General features: G+C 49.1%; 1 protein-coding gene across 1 annotated transcript in view; it reads right to left on the minus strand.

Annotated features, from left to right (window-relative positions):
* Positions 1–22,824, minus strand: part of LOC130303319 (zinc finger protein OZF-like) — a 56,120-nt gene extending 33,296 nt beyond the window's left edge. Inside the window, exons 1-3 of the mRNA XM_056551775.1 lie at positions 22,722–22,824; positions 22,447–22,608; positions 497–623 (exon numbers count right to left, since the gene is read on the minus strand). Of these exons, the coding sequence (XP_056407750.1) occupies positions 497–623; positions 22,447–22,608; positions 22,722–22,799 (367 nt within the window). The 5' untranslated portion in view covers positions 22,800–22,824. The remainder of the gene's footprint in view (positions 1–496; positions 624–22,446; positions 22,609–22,721) is intronic.
* Between the last annotated feature and the right edge of the window lie 969 nt (positions 22,825–23,793).

Raw genomic sequence — 23,793 nt, forward strand, 5'->3', positions numbered from 1 at the left:
ATCCAACGGGATGCGCTGCTGCCATTGTTTAGGGGGCGGCACTCACTACTACGTTGTTTGTCAAACATATACGTATTCTTGTTAAATACTTTATAGCGATCCGTCCATTATATCCAGTCATTCTCTAAGCATTGGGACTGCTGCACCGACGTCACATCATGGTGGCCAGCATACGTGGTTAGGAAATAGGGGTGCTGGGAATTCAGTACTACATGCACTATACCCCCATTCTATAGTCAGTATGCACAATGCATTTCAGTCATTGGTCACGGGGTTATTACGTGTGTTAATAGCGCTATGTTCTCATTAGGAGTTTTTCCCTCTATCTTTCAGGTGTACTCCAACGCGGCAGTATATGGCATAACTCTGACTGCATAAATAGATTGCAGGGTTTAGTAAGGAATAGGAGTTTAGTAATAAGTTCAGTTAGGTAGGCTCGCTATACGAATGAGCACTGACCACAAATATATATATATATATATATGTCTCTTCTTACCTTGTGATGTGAGGAGCCGGTGATCCTCCATCATGACTATGTCCTGGTACAGATCCTTGTGTCCTTCTACATACTCCCACTCCTCCATGGAGAAATAGACCGCCACATCCTGACACCTTATAGGAACCTGACACACAATGATACCGTCATCACCAGACCCCTCCATTACTGTATAATGTCCCAGCAGTGTCACCTCTCTATTCATCACCAGACCCCTCCATTACTGTATAATGTCCCAGCAGTGTCACCTCTCTAATCATCACCAGACCCCTCCATTACTGTATAATGTCCCAGCAGTGTCACCTCTCCAGTCATCACCAGACCCCTCCATTACTGTATAATGTCCCAGCAGTGTCACCTCTCCAGTCATCACCAGACCCCTCCATTACTGTATAATGTCCCAGCAGTGTCACCTCTCCAGTCATCATCAGACCCCTCCATTACTGTATAATGTCCCAGCAGTGTCACCTCTCCAGTCATCACCAGACCCCTCCATTACTGTATAATGTCCCAGCAGTGTCACCTCTCCAGTCATCACCAGACCCCTCCATTACTGTATAATGTCCCAGCAGTGTCACCTCTCTAATCATCACCAGACCCCTCCATTACTGTATAATGTCCCAGCAGTGTCACCTCTCCAGTCATCACCAGACCCCTCCATTACTGTATAATGTCCCAGCAGTGTCACCTCTCTTATCACCACCAGACCCCTCCATTACTGTATAATGTCCCAGCAGTGTCACCTCTCATCACCAGACCCCTCCATTACTGTATAATGTCCCAGCAGTGTCACCTCTCCAGTCATCACCAGACCCCTCCATTACTGTATAATGTCCCAGCAGTGTCACCTCTCCAGTCATCATCAGACCCCTCCATTACTGTATAATGTCCCAGCAGTGTCACCTCTCCAGTCATCACCAGACCCCTCCATTACTGTATAATGTCCCAGCAGTGTCACCTCTCCAGTCATCACCAGACCCCTCCATTACTGTATAATGTCCCAGCAGTGTCACCTCTCTAATCATCACCAGACCCCTCCATTACTGTATAATGTCCCAGCAGTGTCACCTCTCCAGTCATCACCAGACCCCTCCATTACTGTATAATGTCCCAGCAGTGTCACCTCTCTTATCACCACCAGACCCCTCCATTACTGTATAATGTCCCAGCAGTGTCACCTCTCCAGTCATCACCAGACTCCTCCATTACTGTATAATGTCCCAGCAGTGTCACCTCTCCAGTCATCACCAGACCCCTCCATTACTGTATAATGTCCCAGCAGTGTCACCTCTCTAATCATCACCAGACCCCTCCATTACTGTATAATGTCCCAGCAGTGTCACCTCTCTTATCACCACCAGACCCCTCCATTACTGTATAATGTCCTAGCAGTGTCACCTCTCTAATCATCACCAGACCCCTCCATTACTGTATAATGTCCCAGCAGTGTCACCTCTCTTATCACCACCAGACCCCTCCATTACTGTATAATGTCCCAGCAGTGTCACCTCTCTAATCATCACCAGACCCCTCCATTACTGTATAATGTCCCAGCAGTGTCACCTCTCTTATCACCACCAGACCCCTCCATTACTGTATAATGTCCCAGCAGTGTCACCTCTCTAATCATCACCAGACCCCTCCATTACTGTATAATGTCCCAGCAGTGTCACCTCTCTAATCATCACCAGACCCCTCCATTACTGTATAATGTCCCAGCAGTGTCACCTCTCCAGTCATCACCAGACCCCTCCATTACTGTATAATGTCCCAGCAGTGTCACCTCTCCAGTCATCACCAGACCCCTCCATTACTGTATAATGTCCCAGCAGTGTCACCTCTCCAGTCATCATCAGACCCCTCCATTACTGTATAATGTCCCAGCAGTGTCACCTCTCCAGTCATCACCAGACCCCTCCATTACTGTATAATGTCCCAGCAGTGTCACCTCTCCAGTCATCACCAGACCCCTCCATTACTGTATAATGTCCCAGCAGTGTCACCTCTCTAATCATCACCAGACCCCTCCATTACTGTATAATGTCCCAGCAGTGTCACCTCTCCAGTCATCACCAGACCCCTCCATTACTGTATAATGTCCCAGCAGTGTCACCTCTCTTATCACCACCAGACCCCTCCATTACTGTATAATGTCCCAGCAGTGTCACCTCTCATCACCAGACCCCTCCATTACTGTATAATGTCCCAGCAGTGTCACCTCTCCAGTCATCACCAGACCCCTCCATTACTGTATAATGTCCCAGCAGTGTCACCTCTCCAGTCATCATCAGACCCCTCCATTACTGTATAATGTCCCAGCAGTGTCACCTCTCCAGTCATCACCAGACCCCTCCATTACTGTATAATGTCCCAGCAGTGTCACCTCTCCAGTCATCACCAGACCCCTCCATTACTGTATAATGTCCCAGCAGTGTCACCTCTCTAATCATCACCAGACCCCTCCATTACTGTATAATGTCCCAGCAGTGTCACCTCTCCAGTCATCACCAGACCCCTCCATTACTGTATAATGTCCCAGCAGTGTCACCTCTCTTATCACCACCAGACCCCTCCATTACTGTATAATGTCCCAGCAGTGTCACCTCTCCAGTCATCACCAGACTCCTCCATTACTGTATAATGTCCCAGCAGTGTCACCTCTCCAGTCATCACCAGACCCCTCCATTACTGTATAATGTCCCAGCAGTGTCACCTCTCTAATCATCACCAGACCCCTCCATTACTGTATAATGTCCCAGCAGTGTCACCTCTCTTATCACCACCAGACCCCTCCATTACTGTATAATGTCCTAGCAGTGTCACCTCTCTAATCATCACCAGACCCCTCCATTACTGTATAATGTCCCAGCAGTGTCACCTCTCTTATCACCACCAGACCCCTCCATTACTGTATAATGTCCCAGCAGTGTCACCTCTCTAATCATCACCAGACCCCTCCATTACTGTATAATGTCCCAGCAGTGTCACCTCTCTTATCACCACCAGACCCCTCCATTACTGTATAATGTCCCAGCAGTGTCACCTCTCTAATCATCACCAGACCCCTCCATTACTGTATAATGTCCCAGCAGTGTCACCTCTCTTATCACCACCAGACCCCTCCATTACTGTATAATGTCCCAGCAGTGTCACCTCTCCAGTCATCACCAGACTCCTCCATTACTGTATAATGTCCCAGCAGTGTCACCTCTCCAGTCATCACCAGACCCCTCCATTACTGTATAATGTCCCAGCAGTGTCACCTCTCTAATCATCACCAGACCCCTCCATTACTGTATAATGTCCCAGCAGTGTCACCTCTCATCATCACCAGACTCCTCCATTTACTGTATAATGTCCCAGCAGTGTCACCTCTCTAGTCATCACCAGACTCCTCCATTACTGTATAATGTCCCAGCAATGTCACCTCTCTAATCATCACCAGACCCCTCCATTACTGTATAATGTCCCAGCAGTGTCACCTCTCTAATCATCACCAGACCCCTCCATTACTGTATAATGTCCCAGCAGTGTCACCTCTCCAGTCATTACCAGACCCCTCCATTACTGTATAATGTCCCAGCAGTGTCACCTCTCCAGTCATCACCAGACCCCTCCATTACTGTATAATGTCCCAGCAGTGTCACCTCTCCAGTCATCATCAGACCCCTCCATTACTGTATAATGTCCCAGCAGTGTCACCTCTCCAGTCATCACCAGACCCCTCCATTACTGTATAATGTCCCAGCAGTGTCACCTCTCCAGTCATCACCAGACCCCTCCATTACTGTATAATGTCCCAGCAGTGTCACCTCTCTAATCATCACCAGACCCCTCCATTACTGTATAATGTCCCAGCAGTGTCACCTCTCCAGTCATCACCAGACCCCTCCATTACTGTATAATGTCCCAGCAGTGTCACCTCTCTTATCACCACCAGACCCCTCCATTACTGTATAATGTCCCAGCAGTGTCACCTCTCATCACCAGACCCCTCCATTACTGTATAATGTCCCAGCAGTGTCACCTCTCCAGTCATCACCAGACCCCTCCATTACTGTATAATGTCCCAGCAGTGTCACCTCTCCAGTCATCATCAGACCCCTCCATTACTGTATAATGTCCCAGCAGTGTCACCTCTCCAGTCATCACCAGACCCCTCCATTACTGTATAATGTCCCAGCAGTGTCACCTCTCCAGTCATCACCAGACCCCTCCATTACTGTATAATGTCCCAGCAGTGTCACCTCTCTAATCATCACCAGACCCCTCCATTACTGTATAATGTCCCAGCAGTGTCACCTCTCCAGTCATCACCAGACCCCTCCATTACTGTATAATGTCCCAGCAGTGTCACCTCTCTAATCATCACCAGACCCCTCCATTACTGTATAATGTTCCAGCAGTGTCACCTCTCTAATCACCACCAGACCCCTCCATTACTGTATAATGTCCCAGCAGTGTCACCTCTCCAGTCATCACCAGACTCCTCCATTACTGTATAATGTCCCAGCAGTGTCACCTCTCCAGTCATCACCAGACCCCTCCATTACTGTATAATGTCCCAGCAGTGTCACCTCTCTAATCATCACCAGACCCCTCCATTACTGTATAATGTCCAGCAGGGTCAACTCTCCAGTCATCACCAGACCCCTCCATTACTGTATAATGTCCCAGCAGTGTCACCTCTCTAATCATCACCAGACCCCTCCATTACTGTATAATGTCCCAGCAGTGTCACCTCTCTTATCACCACCAGACCCCTCCATTACTGTATAATGTCCTAGCAGTGTCACCTCTCCAGTCATCACCAGACTCCTCCATTACTGTATAATGTCCCAGCAGTGTCACCTCTCCAGTCATCACCAGACCCCTCCATTACTGTATAATGTCCCAGCAGTGTCACCTCTCTAATCATCACCAGACCCCTCCATTACTGTATAATGTCCCAGCAGTGTCACCTCTCATCATCACCAGACTCCTCCATTTACTGTATAATGTCCCAGCAGTGTCACCTCTCTAGTCATCACCAGACTCCTCCATTACTGTATAATGTCCCAGCAGTGTCACCTCTCCAGTCATCACCAGACCCCTCCATTACTGTATAATGTCCCAGCAGTGTCACCTCTCTAATCATCACCAGAAACCTCCATTACTGTATAATGTCCCAGCAGTGTCACCTCTCATCATCACCAGACTCCTCCATTTACTGTATAATGTCCCAGCAGTGTCACCTCTCATCCTCACCAGACCCCTCCATTACTGTATAATGTCCCAGCAGTGTCACCTCTCATCATCACCAGACCCCTCCATTACTGTATAATGTCCCAGCAGTGTCACCTCTCTAATCATCACCAGACCCCTCCATTACTGTATAATGTCCCAGCAGTGTCACCTCTCTAATCATCACCAGACCCCTCCATTACTGTATAATGTCCCAGCAGTGTCACCTCTCATCATCACCAGACTCCTCCATTACTGTATAATGTCCCAGCAGTGTCACCTCTCTAATCATCACCAGACCCCTCCATTACTGTATAATGTCCCAGCAGTGTCACCTCTCCAGTCATCACCAGACCCCTCCATTACAGTATATTGTCCCAGCAGTGTCACCTCTCTAATCATCACCAGACCCCTCCATTACTGTATAATGTCCCAGCAGTGTCACCTCTCCAGTCATCACCAGACCCCTCCATTACTGTATAATGTCCCAGCAGTGTCACCTCTCCAGTCATCACCAGACCCCTCCATTACTGTATAATGTCCCAGCAGTGTCACCTCTCCAGTCATCACCAGACCCCTCCATTACTGTATAATGTCCCAGCAGTGTCACCTCTCCAGTCATCACCAGACCCCTCCATTACTGTATAATGTCCCAGCAGTGTCACCTCTCCAGTCATCACCAGACCCCTCCATTACTGTATAATGTCCCAGCAGTGTCACCTCTCCAGTCATCACCAGACCCCTCCATTACTGTATAATGTCCCAGCAGTGTCACCTCTCATCACCAGACCCCTCCATTACTGTATAATGTCCCAGCAGTGTCACCTCTCCAGTCATCATCAGACCCCTCCATTACTGTATAATGTCCCAGCAGTGTCACCTCTCCAGTCATCATCAGACCCCTCCATTATTGTATAATGTCCCAGCAGGGTCACCTCTCCAGTCATCACCAGACCCCTCCATTACTGTATAATGTCCCAGCAGTGTCACCTCTCCAGTCATCACCAGATCCCTCCATTACTGTATAATGTCCCAGCAGTGTCACCTCTCCAGTCATCACCAGACCCCTCCATTACTGTATAATGTCCCAGCAGTGTCACCTCTCCAGTCATCACCAGATCCCTCCATTACTGTATAATGTCCCAGCAGTGTCACCTCTCCAGTCATCACCAGACCCCTCCATTACTGTATGATGTCCCAGCAGTGTCACCTCTCATCACCAGACCCCTCCATTACTGTATAATGTCCCAGCAGTATCACCTCTCCAGTCATCACTAGACCCCTCCATTACTGTATAATGTCCAGCAGTATCATCTCTCCAGTCATCACCAGACCCCTCCATTACTGTATAATGTCCCAGCAGTGTCACCTCTCATCACCAGAGCCCTCCATTACTGTATAATGTCCCAGCAGTGTCACCTCTCCAGTCATCACCAGACCCCTCCATTACTGTATAATGTCCCAGCAGTGTCACCTCTCCAGTCATCACCAGACCCCTCCATTACTGTATAATGTCCCAGCAGTGTCATCTTTCCAGTCATCACCAGACCCCTCCATTACTGTATAATGTCCCAGCAGTGTCACCTCTCTAATCATCACCAGACCCCTCCATTACTCTATAATGTCAGAGCAGTGTCACCTCTCCAGTCATCACCAGACCCCTCCATTACTGTATAGTGTCCCAGCAGGGTAACCTCTCCAGTCATCACCAGACCCCTCCATTACAGTATAATGTCAGAGCAGTGTCACCTCTCTAATCATCATCACCAGACCCCTCCATTACTGTATAATGTCCCAGCAGTGTCACCTCTCCAGTCATCACCAGACCTCTCCATTACTGTATAATGTCCAGCAGTGTCACCTCTCCAGTCATCACCAGACCCCTCTATTACTGTATAATGTCCCAGCAGTATCACCTCTCCAGTCATCACCAGACCCCTCCATTACTGTATAATGTCCCAGCAGTGTCACCTCTCCAGTCATCACCAGACCCCTCTATTACTGTATAATGTCCCAGCAGTGTCACCTCTCCAGTCATCAGACCCCTCCATTACTGTATAATGTCCCAGCAATGTCACCTCTCCAGTCATCACCAGACCCCTCCATTACAGTATAATGTTCCAGCAGTGTCACTTCTCCAGTCATCACCAGACCCCTCCATTACTGTATAATGTCCCAGCAGGGTCACCTCTCATCACTAGACCCCTCCATTACTGTATAATGTCCCAGCAGTGTCACCTCTCTAATCATCACCAGACCCCTCCATTACAGTATAATGTCCCAGCAGTGTCACCTCTCCAGTCATCACCAGACCCCTCCATTACTGTATAATGTCCCAGCAGTGTCACCTCTCCAGTCATCACCAGACCCCTCCATTACTGTATAATGTCCCAGCAGTGTCACCTCTCCAGTTATCACCAGACCCCTACAATACTGTATAATGTCCCAGCAGTGTCACCTCTCATCACCAGACCCCTCCATTACTGTATAATGTCCCAGCAGTGTCACCTCTCCAGTCATCACCAGATCCCTCCATTACTGTATAATGTCCCAGCAGTGTCACCTCTCCAGTCATCACCAGACCCCTCCATTACTGTATAATGTCCCCGCAGTGTCACCTCTCCAGTCATCACCAGACCCCTCCATTACGGTATAATGTCCCAGCAGTGTCACCTCTCCAGTCACCACCAGACCCCTCCATTACTGTATAATGTCCCAGCAGGGTCACCTCTCCAGTCATCACCAGACCCCTCCATTACTGTATAATGTCCCAGCAGTGTCACCTCTCCAGTCATCACCAGACCCCTCCATTACTGTATAATGTCCAGCAGTGTCACCTCTCTAATCATCACCAGACCCCTCCATTACTGTATAATGTCCCAGCAGTGTCACCTCTCCAGTCATCACCAGACCCCTCCATTACTGTATAATGTCCCAGCAGTGTCACCTCTCCAGTCATCTCCAGACCCCTCCATTACATGTCCCAGCAGTGTCACCTCTCCAGTCATCACCAGATCCCTCCATTACTGTATAATGTCCCAGCAGTGTCACCTCTCCAGTCATCACCAGACCCCTCCATTACTGTATAATGTCCAGCAGTGTCACCTCTCTAATCATCACCAGACCCCCCCATTACTGTATAATGTCCCAGCAGTGTCACCTCTCCAGTCATCACCAGACCCCTCCATTACTGTATAATGTCCCAGCAGTGTCACCTCTCCAGTCATCACCAGACCCCTCCATTACTGTATAATGTCCAGCAGAGTCACCTCTCTATCACCAGACCCCTTCATTACTGTATAATGTCCCAGCAGTGTCACCTCTCATCACCAGACCCCTCCATTACTGTATAATGTCCCAGCAGTGTCACCTCTCCAGTCATCACCAGACCCCTCCATTACTGTATAATGTCCCAGCAGTGTCACCTCTCCAGTCATCACCAGACCCCTCCATTACTGTATAATGTCCAAGCAGTGTCACCTCTCCAGTTATCACCAGACCCCTCCATTACTGTATAATGTCCCAGCAGTGTCACCTCTCCAGTCATCACCAGACCCCTCCATTACTGTATAATGTCCCAGCAGTGTCACCTCTCCAGTGATCACCAGACCCCTCCATTATTGTATAATGTCCCAGCAGTGTCACCTCTCCAATCATCACCAGATCCCTCCATTACTGTATAATGTCCCAGCAGTGTCACCTCTCTAGTCATCACCAGACCCCTCCATTACTGTATAATGTCCCAGCAGTGTCACCTCTCCAGTGATCACCAGACCCCTCCATTATTGTATAATGTCCCAGCAGTGTCACCTCTCCAATCATCACCAGACCCCTCTATTACTGTATAATGTCCCAGCAGTGTCACCTCTCTAATCATCACCAGACCCCTCCATTACTGTATAATGTCCCAGCAGTGTCACCTCTCCAGTCATCACCAGACCCCTCCATTACTGTATAATGTCCCAGCAGTGTCACCTCTCCAGTCATCACCAGATCTTTCCATTACTGTATAATGTCCCAGCAGGGTCACCTCTCCAGTCATCAGACCCCTCCATTACTGTATAATGTCCCAGCAGTGTCACCTCTCATCACCAGACCCCTCCATTACTGTATAATGTCCCAGCAGTGTCACCTCTCATCACCAGACCCCTCCATTACTGTATAATGTCCCAGCAGGGTCACCTCTCCAGTCATCACAAGACCCCTCCATTACTGTATAATGTCCCAGCAGTGTCACCTCTCTAATCATCACCAGACCCCTCCATTACTGTATAATGTCCCAGAAGGGTCACCTCTCCAGTCATCACCAGATCCCTCCATTACTGCATAATGTCCCAGCAGTGTCACCTCTCCTGTCATCACCAGACCCCTCCATTACTGTATAATGTCCCAGCAGTGTCACCTCTCCAGTCATCATCAGACCCCTCCATTACTGTATAATGACCCAGCAGTGTCACCTCTCCAGTCATCATCAGACCCTCCATTACTGTATAATGTCCCAGCAGTGTCACCTCTCCAGTCATCACCAGACCCCTCCATTACTGTATAATGTCCCAGCAGGGTCACCTCTCCAGTCATCACCAGACCCCTCCATTACTGTATAATGACCCAGCAGTGTCACCTCTCTAGTCATCACCAGACCCTCCATTACTGTATAATGTCCCAGCAGTGTCACCTCTCCAGTCATCACCAGACTCCTCCATTACTGTATAATGTCCCAGCAGTGTCACCTCTCCAGTCATCACCAGACCCCTCCATTACTGTATAATGTCCCAGCAGTGTCACCTCTCCAGTCATCACCAGACCCCTCCATTACAGTATAATGTCCCAGCAGGGTCACTTCTCCAGTCATCACCAGACCCCTCCATTACTGTATAATGTCCCAGCAGTGTCACCTCTCTAATCATCACCAGACCCCTCCATTACTGTATAATGTCCCAGCAGGGTCACCTCTCCAGTCATCACCAGACCCCTCCATTACTGTATAATGTCCCAGCAGTGTCACCTCTCCAGTCATCACCAGACCCCTCCATTACTGTATAATGTCCCAGCAGTGTCACCTCTCATCACCAGACCCCTCCATTACTGTATAATGTCCCAGCAGTGTCACCTCTCCAGTCATCACCAGACCCCTCCATTACTGTATAATGTCCAGCAGTGTCACCTCTCCAGTCATCACCAGACCCCTCTATTACTGTATAATGTCCCAGCAGTGTCACCTCTCCAGTCATCACCAGACCCCTCCATTACTGTATAATGTCCCAGCAGTGTCACCTCTCTAGTCATCACCAGACCCCTCCATTACTGTATAATGTCCAGCAGTGTCACCTCTCCAGTCATCACCAGACCCCTCTATTACTGTATAATGTCCCAGCAGTGTCACCTCTCCAGTCATCACCAGACCCCTCCATTACTGTATAATGTCCCAGCAGTGTCACCTCTCCAGTCATCACCAGACCCCTCCATTACTGTATAATGTCCCAGCAGTGTCACCTCTCCAGTCATCACCAGACCCCTCCATTACTGTATAATGTCCCAGCAGTGTCACCTCTCCAGTCATCACCAGACCCCTCCATTACTGTATAATGTCCCAGCAGTGTCACCTCTCCAGTCATCACCAGACTCCTCCATTACTGTATAATGTCCCAGCAATGTCACCTCTCCAGTCATCACCAGACCCCTCCATTACTGTATAATGTCCCAGCAGTGTCACCTCTCCAGTCATCACCAGATCCCTCCATTACTGTATAATGTCCCAGCAGTGTCACCTCTCATCACCAGACCCCTCCATTACTGTATAATGTCCCAGCAGTGTCACCTCTCATCACCAGACCCCTCCATTACTGTATAATGTCCAAGCAGTGTCACCTCTCCAGTCATCACCTGACCACTCCATTACTGTATAATGTCCCAGCAGTGTCACCTCTCCAGTCATCACCAGACCCCTCCATTATTGTATAATGTCCCAGCAGTGTCACCTCTCCAGTCATCACCAGACCCCTCCATTACTGTATAATGTCCCAGCAGTGTCACCTCTCTAATCATCACCAGACCCCTCCATTACTGTACAATGTCCCAGCAGTGTCACCTCTCATCATCACCAGACCCCTCCATTATTGTATAATGTCCCAGCAGGGTCACTTCTCCAGTCATCACCAGACTCCTCCATTACTGTACAATGTCCCAGCAGTGTCACCTCTCATCATCACCAGACCCCTCCATTATTGTATAATGTCCCAGCAGGGTCACCTCTCCAGTCATCACCAGACCCCTCCATTACTGTATAATGTCCCAGCAGTGTCACCTCACTAATCATCACCAGACCCCTCCATTACTGTATAATGTCCCAGCAGTGTCACCTCTCATCATCACCAGACCCCTCCATTATTGTATAATGTCCCAGCAGTGTCACCTCTCCAGTCATCACCAGACCCCTCCATTATTGTATAATGTCCCAGCAGGGTCACCTCTCCAGTCATCACCAGACTCCTCCATTACTGTATAATGTCCCAGCAGTGTCACCTCTCCAGTCATCACCAGACCCCTCCATTACTGTATAATGTCCCAGCAGTGTCACCTCTCCAGTCATCATCAGACCCCTCCATTACTGTATAATGTCCCAGCAGTGTCACCTCTCATCATCAGACCCTCCATTACTGTATAATGTCCAAGCAGTGTCACCTCTCATCACCAGACCCCTCCATTACTGTATAATGTCCCAGCAGTGTCACCTCTCCAGTCATCACCAGACCCCTCCATTACTGTATAATGTCCCAGCAGTGTCACCTCTCCAGTCATCACTAGACTCCTCCATTACTGTATAATGTCCCAGCAGTGTCACCTCTCCAGTCATCACCAGACCCCTCCATTACTGTATAATGTCCCAGCAGTGTCACCTCTCTAATCATCACCAGACCCCTCCATTACTGTATAATGTCCCAGCAGTGTCACCTCTCCAGTCATCACCAGACCCATTCATTACTGTATAATGTCCCAGCAGTGTCACCTCTCCAGTCATCACCAGACTCCTCTATTACTGTATAATGTCCCAGCAGTGTCACCTCTCATCACCAGACCCCTCCATTACTGTATAATGTCCCAGCAGTGTCACCTCTCCAGTCATCACCAGACCCCTCCATTACTGTATAATGTCCCAGCAGTGTCACCTCTCCAGTCATCACCAGACCCCTCCATTACTGTATAATGTCCCAGCAGTGTCACCTCTCCAGTCATCACCAGACTCCTCTATTACTGTATAATGTCCCAGCAGTGTCACCTCTCCAGTCATCACCAGACCCCTCCATTACTGTATAATGTCCCAGCAGTGTCACCTCTCCAGTCATCACCAGACCCTTCCATTACTGTATAATGTCCCAGCAGTGTCACCTCTCATCACCAGACGCCTCCATTACAGTATAATGGCCAAGCAGTGTCACCTCTCTAGTCATCACCAGACCCCTCCATTACTGTATAATGTCCCAGCAGTGTCACCTCTCATCACCAGACGCCTCCATTACAGTATAATGTCCAAGCAGTGTCACCTCTCCAGTCATCACCAGACCCCTCCATTACTGTATAATGTCCCAGCAGTGTCTCCTCTCATCACTAGACCCCTCCATTATTGTATAATGTCCCAGCAGGGTCACCTTTCCAGTCATCACCAGACCCCTCCATTACTGTATAATGTCCCAGCAGTGTCACCTCTCCAGTCATCACCAGACCCCTCCATTACTATATAATGTCCCAGCAGTGTCACCTCTCCAGTCATCACCAGATCCCTCCATTACTGTATAATGTCCCAGCAGTGTCACCTCTCCAGTCATCACCAGACCCCTCCATTACTGTATAATGTCCCAGCAGTGTCACCTCTCCAGTCATCACCAGACCCCTCCATTACTATATAATGTCCCAGCAGTATCACCTCTCCAGTCATCACCAGACCCTTCCATTACTGTATAATGTCCCAGCAGTGTCACCTCTCATCACCAGACCCCTCCATTACTGTATAATGTCCCAGCAGTGTCACCTCTCCAGTCATCACCAGACCCCTCCATTACTGTATAATGTCCAGCAGTGTCATCTTTCCAGTCATCACCAGACCCCTCCATTACTGTATAGTGTCCCAGCAGTGTCACCTCTCCAGTCATCACCAGACCCCTCCATTACAGTATAATGTCAGAGCAGTGTCACCTCTCTAATCATCATCACCAGACCCCTCCATTACTGTATAATGTCCCAGCAGGGTCACCTCTCCAGTCATCACCAGACCCCTCCATTACTGTATAATGTCCCAGCAGTGTCACCTCTCATCACCAGACCCCTCCATTACTGTATAATGTCCCAGCAGTGTCACCTCTCCAGTCATCACCAGACCCCTCCATTACTGTATAATGTCCAGCAGTGTCATCTTTCCAGTCATCACCAGACCCCTCCATTACTGTATAATGTCCCAGCAGTGTCACCTCTCCAGTCATCACCAGACCCCTCCATTACTGTATAATGTCCCAGCAGTGTCACCTCTCCAGTCATCATCAGACCCCTCCATTACTGTATAATGTCCCAGCAGTGTCACCTCTCCAGTCATCATCAGACCCCTCCATTACTGTATAATGTCCCAGCAGTGTCACCTCTCCAGTCATCACCAGACCCCTCCATTACTGTATAGTGTCCCAGCAGTGTCACCTCTCCAGTCATCACCAGACCCCTCCATTACAGTATAATGTCAGAGCAGTGTCACCTCTCTAATCATCATCACCAGACCCCTCCATTACTGTATAATGTCCCAGCTGTATCACCTCTCCAGTCATCACCAGACCCCTCCATTACTGTATAATGTCCCAGCAGTGTCACCTCTCCAGTCATCAGACCCCTCCATTACTGTATAATGTCCCAGCAATGTCACCTCTCCAGTCATCACCAGACCCCTCCATTACTGTATAATGTCCCAGCAGTGTCACCTCTCTAATCATCACCAGACCCCTCCATTACTGTATAATGTCCCAGCAGTGTCACCTCTCTAATCATCACCAGATCCCTCCATTACTGTATAATGTCCCAGCAGTGTCACCTCTCTAATCATCACCAGACCCCTCCATTACTGCATAATGTCCCAGCAGTGTCACCTCTCCAGTCATCACCAGACTCCTCCATTACTGTATAATGTCCCAGCAGTGTCACCTCTCCAGTCATCACCAGACCCCTCCATTACTGTATAATGTCCCAGCAGGGTCACCTCTCCAGTCATCACCAGACCCCTCCATTACTGTATAATGTCCCAGCAGTGTCACCTCTCCAGTCATCACCAGACCCCCCCATTACTGTATAATGTCCCAGCAGTGTCACCTCTCCAGTCATCACCAGACCCCTCCCTTACTGTATAATGTCCCAGCAGTGTCACCTCTCCAGTCATCACCAGACCCCCCCATTACTGTATAATGTCCCAGCAGTGTCACCTCTCCAGTTATCACCAGACCCCTACAATACTGTATAATGTCCCAGCAGTGTCACCTCTCATCACCAGACCCCTCCATTACTGTATAATGTCCCAGCAGTGTCACCTCTCCAGTCATCACCAGACCCCTCCAATACTGTATAATGTCCCAGCAGTGTCACCTCTCCAGTCATCACCAGACCCCTCCATTACTGTATAATGACCCAGCAGTGTCACCTCTCTAGTCATCACCAGATCCCTCCATTACTGTATAATGTCCCAGCAGTGTCACCTCTCCAGTCATCACCAGATCCCTCCATTACTGTATAATGTCCCAGCAGAGTCACCTCTCCAGTCATCACCAGACCCCTCCATTACTGTATAATGTCCCCGCAGTGTCACCTCTCCAGTCATCACCAGACCCCTCCATTACGGTATAATGTCCCCGCAGTGTCACCTCTCCAGTCATCACCAGACCCCTCCATTACGGTATAATGTCCCCGCAGTGTCACCTCTCCAGTCATCACCAGACCCCTTCATTACTGTATAATGTCCCAGCAGTGTCACCTCTCATCACCAGACCCCTCCATTACTGTATAATGTCCCAGCAGTGTCACCTCTCCAGTCATCACCAGACCCCTCCATTACTGTATAATGTCCCAGCAGTATCACCTCTCCAGTCATCACCAGACCCCTCCATTACTGTATAATGTATCAGCAGTGTCACCTCTCTAATCATCACCAGATCACTCCATTACTGTATAATGTCCCAGCAGTGTCACCTCTCTAATCATCACCAGACCCCTCCATTACTGTATAATGTCCCAGCAGTGTCACCTCTCCAGTCATCACCAGACCCCTCCATTACTGTATAATGTCCCAGAAGGGTCACCTCTCCAGTCATCACCAGACCCCTCCATTACTGTATAATGTCCCAGCAGTGTCACCTCTCCAGTCATCACCAGATCCCTCCATTACTGCATAATGTCCCAGCAGTGTCACCTCTCCAGTCATCACCAGACCCCTCCATTACTGTATAATGTCCCAGCAGTGTCACCTCTCCAGTCATCACCAGACCCTTCCATTACAGTATAATGTTCCAGCAGTGTCACCTCTCCAGTTATCACCAGACCCCTACAATACTGTATAATGTCCCAGCAGTGTCACCTCTCATCACCAGACCCCTCCATTACTGTATAATGTCCCAGCAGTTTCACCTCTCCAGTCATCACCAGACCCCTCCATTACTGTATAATGTCCCAGCAGTGTCACCTCTCCAGTCATCACCAGACCCCTCCATTACTGTATAATGTCCCAGCAGTGTCACCTCTCCAGTCATCACCAGACCCCTCCATTACTGTATAATGTCCCAGCAGTGTCACCTCTCCAGTCATCACCAGATCTTTCCATTACTGTATAATGTCCCAGCAGGGTCACCTCTCCAGTCATCAGACCCCTCCATTACTGTATAATGTCCCAGCAGTGTCACCTCTCATCACCAGACCCCTCCATTACTGTATAATGTCCCAGCAGTGTCACCTCTCATCACCAGACCCCTCCATTACTGTATAATGTCCCAGCAGGGTCACCTCTCCAGTCATCACCAGACCCCTCCATTACTGTATAATGACCCAGCAGTGTCACCTCTCCAGTCATCATCAGACCCTCCATTACTGTATAATGTCCCAGCAGTGTCACCTCTCCAGTCATCACCAGACCCCTCCATTACTGTATAATGACCCAGCAGTGTCACCTCTCTAGTCATCACCAGACCCTCCATTACTGTATAATGTCCCAGCAGTGTCACCTCTCCAGTCATCACCAGACCCCTCCATTACTGTATAATGTCCAGCAGTGTCACCTCTCCAGTCATCACCAGACCCCTCCATTACTGTATAATGTCCCAGCAGTGTCACCTCTCCAGTCATCACCAGACCCCTCCATTACTGTATAATGTCCCAGCAGTGTCACCTCTCCAGTCATCACCAGACCCCTCCATTACTGTATAATGTCCAGCAGTGTCACCTCTCCAGTCATCACCAGACCCCTCCATTACTGTATAATGTCCCAGCAGTGTCACCTCTCCAGTCATCACCAGACCCCTCCATTACTGTATAATGTCCCAGCAGTGTCACCTCTCCAGTCATCACCAGACCCCTCCATTACTGTATAATGTCCCAGCAGTGTCACCTCTCCAGTCACCACCAGACTCCTCCATTACTGTATAATGTCCCAGCAGTGTCACCTCTCCAGTCATCACCAGATCCCTCCATTACTGTATAATGTCCCAGCAGTGTCACCTCTCATCACCAGACCCCTCCATTACTGTATAATGTCCCAGCAGTGTCACCTCTCATCACCAGACCCCTCCATTACTGTATAATGTCCAAGCAGTGTCACCTCTCCAGTCATCACCTGACCACTCCATTACTGTATAATGTCCCAGCAGTGTCACCTCTAATAATCACCAGACCCCTCCATTACTGTATAATGTCCCAGCAGTGTCACCTCTCCAGTCATCACCAGACCCTTCCATTACTGTATAATGTCCCAGCAGTGTCACCTCTCATCACCAGACCCCTCCATTACTGTATAATGTCCCAGCAGTGTCACCTCTCCAGTCATCACCAGACCCCTCCATTACTGTATAATGTCCCAGCAGTGTCACCTCTCTAATCATCACCAGACCCCTCCATTACTGTATAATGTCCCAGCAGTGTCACCTCTCCAGTCATCACCAGACCCCTCCATTACTGTATAATGTCCCAGCAGTGTCACCTCTCATCACCAGACTCCTCCATTACAGTATAATGTTCCAGCAGTGTCACTTCTCCAGTCATCACCAGACCCCTCCATTACTGTATAATGTCCAGCAGTGTCACCTCTCCAGTCATCATCAGACCCCTCCATTACTGTATAATGTCCCAGCAGTGTCACCTCTCTAATCATCACCAGACCCCTCCATTACTGTATAATGTCCAGCAGGGTCACCTCTCCAGTCATCACCAGACCCCTCCATTACTGTATAATGTCCCAGCAGTGTCACCTCTCCAGTCATCACCAGACCCCTCCATTACTGTATAATGTCCCAGCAGTGTCACCTCTCCAGTCATCACCAGACCCCTCCATTACTGTATAATGTCCCAGCAGTGTCACCTCTCCAGTCATCATCAGACCCCTCCATTACTGTATAATGTCCCAGCAGTGTCACCTCTCCAGTCATCACCAGACCCCTCCATTACTGTATAATGTCCCAGCAGTGTCACCTCTCCAGTCATCACCAGACCCCTCCATTACTATATAATGTCCCAGTAGTGTCACCTCTCCAGTCATCACCAGACCCCTCCATTACTGTATAATGTCCCAGCAGTGTCACCTCTCCAGTCATCATCAGACCCCTCCATTACTGTATAATGTCCCAGCAGTGTCACCTCTCCAGTCATCACCAGACCCCTCCATTACTGTATAATGTCCCAGCAGTGTCACCTCTCCAGTCATCACCAGACCCCTCCATTACTGTATAATGTCCCAGCAGTGTCACCTCTCCAGTCATCACCAGACCCCTCCATTACTGTATAATGTCCCAGCAGTGTCACCTCTCCAGTCATCACCAGACCCCTCCATTACTGTATAATGTCCCAGCAGTGTCACCTCTCCAGTCAACACCAGACCCCTCCATTACGGTATAATGTCCCAGCAGTGTCACCTCTCATCACCAGACCCCTCCATTACTATATAATGTCCCAGCAGTGTCACCTCTCCAGTCATCACCAGACCCCTCCATTACTGTATAATGTCCCAGCAGCGTCACCTCTCCAGTCATCACCAGACCCCTTCATTACTGTATAATGTCCCAGCAGTGTCACCTCTCTAATCATCACCAGACCCCTCCATTACAGTATAATGTCCCAGCAGGGTCACTTCTCCAGTCATCACCAGACCCCTCCATTACTGTATAATGTCCCAGCAGTGTCACCTCTCTAATCATCACCAGACGCCTCCATTACAGTATAATGTCCCAGCAGTGTCACCTCTCCAGTCAACACCAGACCCCTCCATTACTGTCTAATGTCCCAGCAGTGTCACCTCTCCAGTCATCACCAGACCCCTCCATTACTGTATAATGTCCCAGCAGGGTCACCTCTCATCACCAGACCCCTCCATTACAGGATAATGTTCCAGCAGTGTCACTTCTCCAGTCATCACCAGACCCCTCCATTACTGTATAAATTCCCAGCAGGGTCACCTCTCATCACTAGACCCCTCCATTACAGTATAATGTCCCAGCAGTGTCACCTCTCCAGTCATCACCAGACCCCTCCATTACAGTATAATGTCCCAGCAGTGTCACCTCTCATCACCAGACCCCTCCATTACTGTATAATGTCCCAGCAGTATCACCTCTCCAGTCATCACCAGACCCCTCCATTACTGTATAATGTCCCAGCAGTGTCACCTCTCCAGTCATCACCAGACCCCTCCATTATTGTATAATGTCCCAGCAGTGTCACCTCTCCAATCATCACCAGATCCCTCCATTACTGTATAATGTCCCAGCAGTGTCACCTCTCCAGTCATCACCAGACCCCTCCATTACTGTATAATGTCCCAGCAGTATCACCTCTCCAGTCATCACCAGACCCATTCATTACTGTATAATGTCCCAGCAGTGTCACCTCTCATTACCAGACCCCTCCATTACTGTATAATGTCCCAGCAGTGTCACCTCTCATCACCAGACCCCTCCATTACAGTATAATGTCCCAGCAGGGTCACCTCTCCAGTCATCACAAGACCCCTCCATTACTGTATAATGTCCCAGCAGTGTCACCTCTCCAGTCATCAGACCCCTCCATTACTGTATAATGTCCCAGCAGTGTCATCTCTCCAGTCATCACCAGATCCCTCCATTACTGTATAATTTCACAGCAGTGTCACCTCTCTAATCATCACCAGACCCCTCCATTACTGTATAATGTCCCAGCAGTGTCACCTCTCCAGTCATCAGACCCCTCCATTACTGTATAATGTCCCAGCAGTGTCATCTCTCCAGTCATCACCAGATCCCTCCATTACTGTATAATTTCACAGCAGTGTCACCTCTCTAATCATCACCAGACCCCTCCATTACTGTATAATGTCCCAGCAGTGTCACCTCTCCAGTCATCACCAGACCCCTCCATTACTGTATAATGTCCCAGCAGTGTCACCTCTCCAGTGATCACCAGACCCCTCCATTACTGTATAATGTCCCAGCAGTGTCACCTCTCCAGTCATCACCAGACCTCTCCATTACTGTATAATGTCCCAGCAGTGTCACCTCTCCAGTCATCACCAGACTCCTCCATTACTGTATAATGTCCCAGCAGTGTCACCTCTCATCACCAGACTCCTCCATTACTGTATAATGTCCCAGCAGTGTCACCTCTCCAGTCATCACCAGACTCCTCCATTACTGTATAATGTCCCAGCAGTGTCACCTCTCATCACCAGACCCCTCCATTACTGTATAATGTCCCAGCAGTGTCACCTCTCATCACCAGACCCCTCCATTACTGTATAATGTCCCAGCAGTGTCACCTCTCATCACCAGACCCCTCCATTACTGTATAATGTCCCAGCAGTGTCACCTCTCATCACCAGACTCCTCCATTACTGTATAATGTCCCAGCAGTGTCACCTCTCATCACCAGACCCCTCCATTACTGTATAATGTCCCAGCAGTGTCACCTCTCATCACCAGACCCCTCCATTAGTGTATAATACTCAGATGGATCCCTCCAAGGAACAGCCCAGGATAAAAGTAGCGCACAAGACTTCAAAGGTAAAATGGTTTATTTACCCGGCATGCAACGCGTTTTGCTGGACAACCTAGCTTCATCAGGCATGATGCCTGATGAAGCTGGTTGTCCAGCGAAACGCGTTGCATGCCGGTTAAATAAACCATTTTACCTTTGAAGTCTTGTGCGCTACTTATATCCTGGGCTGTTCCTTGGAGGGATCCGTCTGAGTGCTTCACCTGTGTTGCCAGGAGCGGCTGCCGATCTTCGCCCGTTGAAGGGTTATCCCACGCTTTCACCATAGTTGTACTTGGTTGCAGTACAACTATACTCGGTGAGCATTTTTGCTTTTTTCCATCTCCTCTTTATAATACGTTATCACACTAGGAGCGCTCTCCTTGTCTATAATTACTGTATAATGTCCCAGCAGTGTCACCTCTCCAGTCATCAGACCCTTCCATTACTGTATAATGTCCCAGCAGTGTCACCTCTCCAGTCATCAGACCCTTCCATTACTGTATAATGTCCCAGCAGTGTCACCTTTCCAGTCATCACCAGACCCCTCCATTACTGTATAATATCCCAGCAGTGTCACCTCTCCAGTCATCACCAGACCCCTCCATTACTGTATAATGTCCCAGCAGTGTCACCTCTCCAGTCATCACCAGACCCCTCCATTACTGTATAATGTCCCAGCAGTGTCACCTCTCATCACCAGACCCCTCCATTACTGTATAATGTTCCAGCAGTGTCACCTCTCCAGTCATCACCAGACCCCTCCATTACTGTATAATGACCCAGCAGTGTCACCTCTCCAGTCACCACCAGACCCCTCCATTACTGTATAATGTCCCAGCAGGGTCACCTCTCCAGTCATCACCAGACCCCTCCATTACAGTATATTGTCCCAGCAGTGTCACCTCTCTAATCATCACCAGACCCCTCCATTACTGTATAATGTCCCAGCAGTGTCACCTCTCCAGTCATCACCAGACCCCTCCATTACTATATAATGTCCCAGCAGTGTCACCTCTCCAGTCATCACCAGACCCCTCCATTACTGTATAATGTCCCAGCAGTGTCACCTCTCCAGTCATCAGACCCTTCCATTACTGTATAATGTCCCAGCAGTGTCACCTTTCCAGTCATCACCAGACCCCTCCATTACTGTATAATGTCCCAGCAGTGTCACCTCTCATCACCAGACCCCTCCATTACTGTATAATGTTCCAGCAGTGTCACCTCTCCAGTCATCACCAGACCCCTCCATTACTGTATAATGTCCCAGCAGGGTCACCTCTCCAGTCATCACCAGATCCCTCCATTACTGTATAATGTCCCAGCAGTGTCACCTCTCCAGTCATCACCAGACCCCTCCATTACTGTATTATGTCCCAGCAGGGTCACCTCTCCAGTCATCACCAGATCCCTCCATTACTGTATAATGTCCCAGCAGTGTCACCTCTCCAGTCATCACTAGACCCCTCCATTACTGTATAATGTCCCAGCAGTGTCACCTCTCTAGTCAGCAGCTCCATCATCTTGTTGATGAGCTCCAGGATATCCTGATGACTGTTTCCCTTATTTATTAGTGAGTGCATTGGAAACCTTGATATAGGAACCTTCTCCCTGCTCCGGCCTTCACCCTCTTCAGTCACCATCTTCACTACCGTGTAATCCTGTGTACGGAGATAGACATTGAGGTCACTTATATCTTCACCTCTCCAGCCATGTCTGAGCTTTATGAAGAGATAGAAGACATGAGACGGACATGATCTCCAGAATCCCTCACCTCTCCGGTCAGCAGGTAGATGATCTCTAGGGTGAGGTGTAAGATTCTCTCAGCCATCGGGTCTCTGTCCTTCTCCATCCTTAGGGGGGGGTCAGTGAGGAAAATAGCTACATAGGGAGGAAAGAGAGAGCAAGTCATATAACATCTCACCCCACTAATAGAGAACTGGAGAGGGGTAGCGAATCATATAACATCTCACCCCACTAATAGAGAACTCCTACTAGAGAGGGGAACGAGTCATATAACATCCCACCCCACTAATAGAGAACTATTACAGGAGAGGGGGAGCGAGTCATTTAACATCCCACCTCACTAATAGAGAACTCCTACTGGAGAGGGGGAGCGAGTCATATAACATCCCACCCCACTAATAGAGAACTCCTACTGGAGAGGGGGAGCGAGTCATATAACATCCCACCTCACTAATAGAGAACTCCTACTGGAGAGGGGGAGCGAGTCATATAACATCCCACCCCACTAATAGAGAACTATAACAGGAGAGGGGGAGCGAGTCATTTAACATCCCACCTACTAATAGAGAACTCCTACTGGAGAGGGGGAGCGAGTCATATAACATCCCACCGCACTAATAGAGAACTCCTACTGGAGAGGGGGAGTGAGTCATATAACATCCCAACCACTAATAGAGAACTCCTACTGGAGAGGGGGAGCGAGTCATATAACATCTCACCCCACTAATAGAGAACTCCTACTGGAGAGGGGGAGCGAGTCATATAACATCTCACCCCACTAATAGAGAACTCCTACTGGAGAGGGGGAGCGAGTCATATAACATCCCACCCCACTAATAGAGAACTCCTACTGGAGAGGGGGAGCGAGTCATATAACATCCCACCTCACTAATAGAGAACTCCTACTGGGGAGGGGGAGCGAGTTATATAACATCTCACCCCACTAATAGAGAACTCCTACTAGAGAGGGGGAGTGAGTCATATAACATCCCACCTCACTAATAGAGAACTATTACAGGAGAGGGGGAGTGAGTCATATAACATCTCACCCCACTAATAGAGAACTCCTACTGGAGAGGGGGAGCGAGTCATATAACATC

The sequence above is a fragment of the Hyla sarda genome, unplaced genomic scaffold (genome assembly GCF_029499605.1).
Source record: "Hyla sarda isolate aHylSar1 unplaced genomic scaffold, aHylSar1.hap1 scaffold_1213, whole genome shotgun sequence".
NCBI classification, from domain to species: domain Eukaryota; kingdom Metazoa; phylum Chordata; class Amphibia; order Anura; family Hylidae; genus Hyla; species Hyla sarda.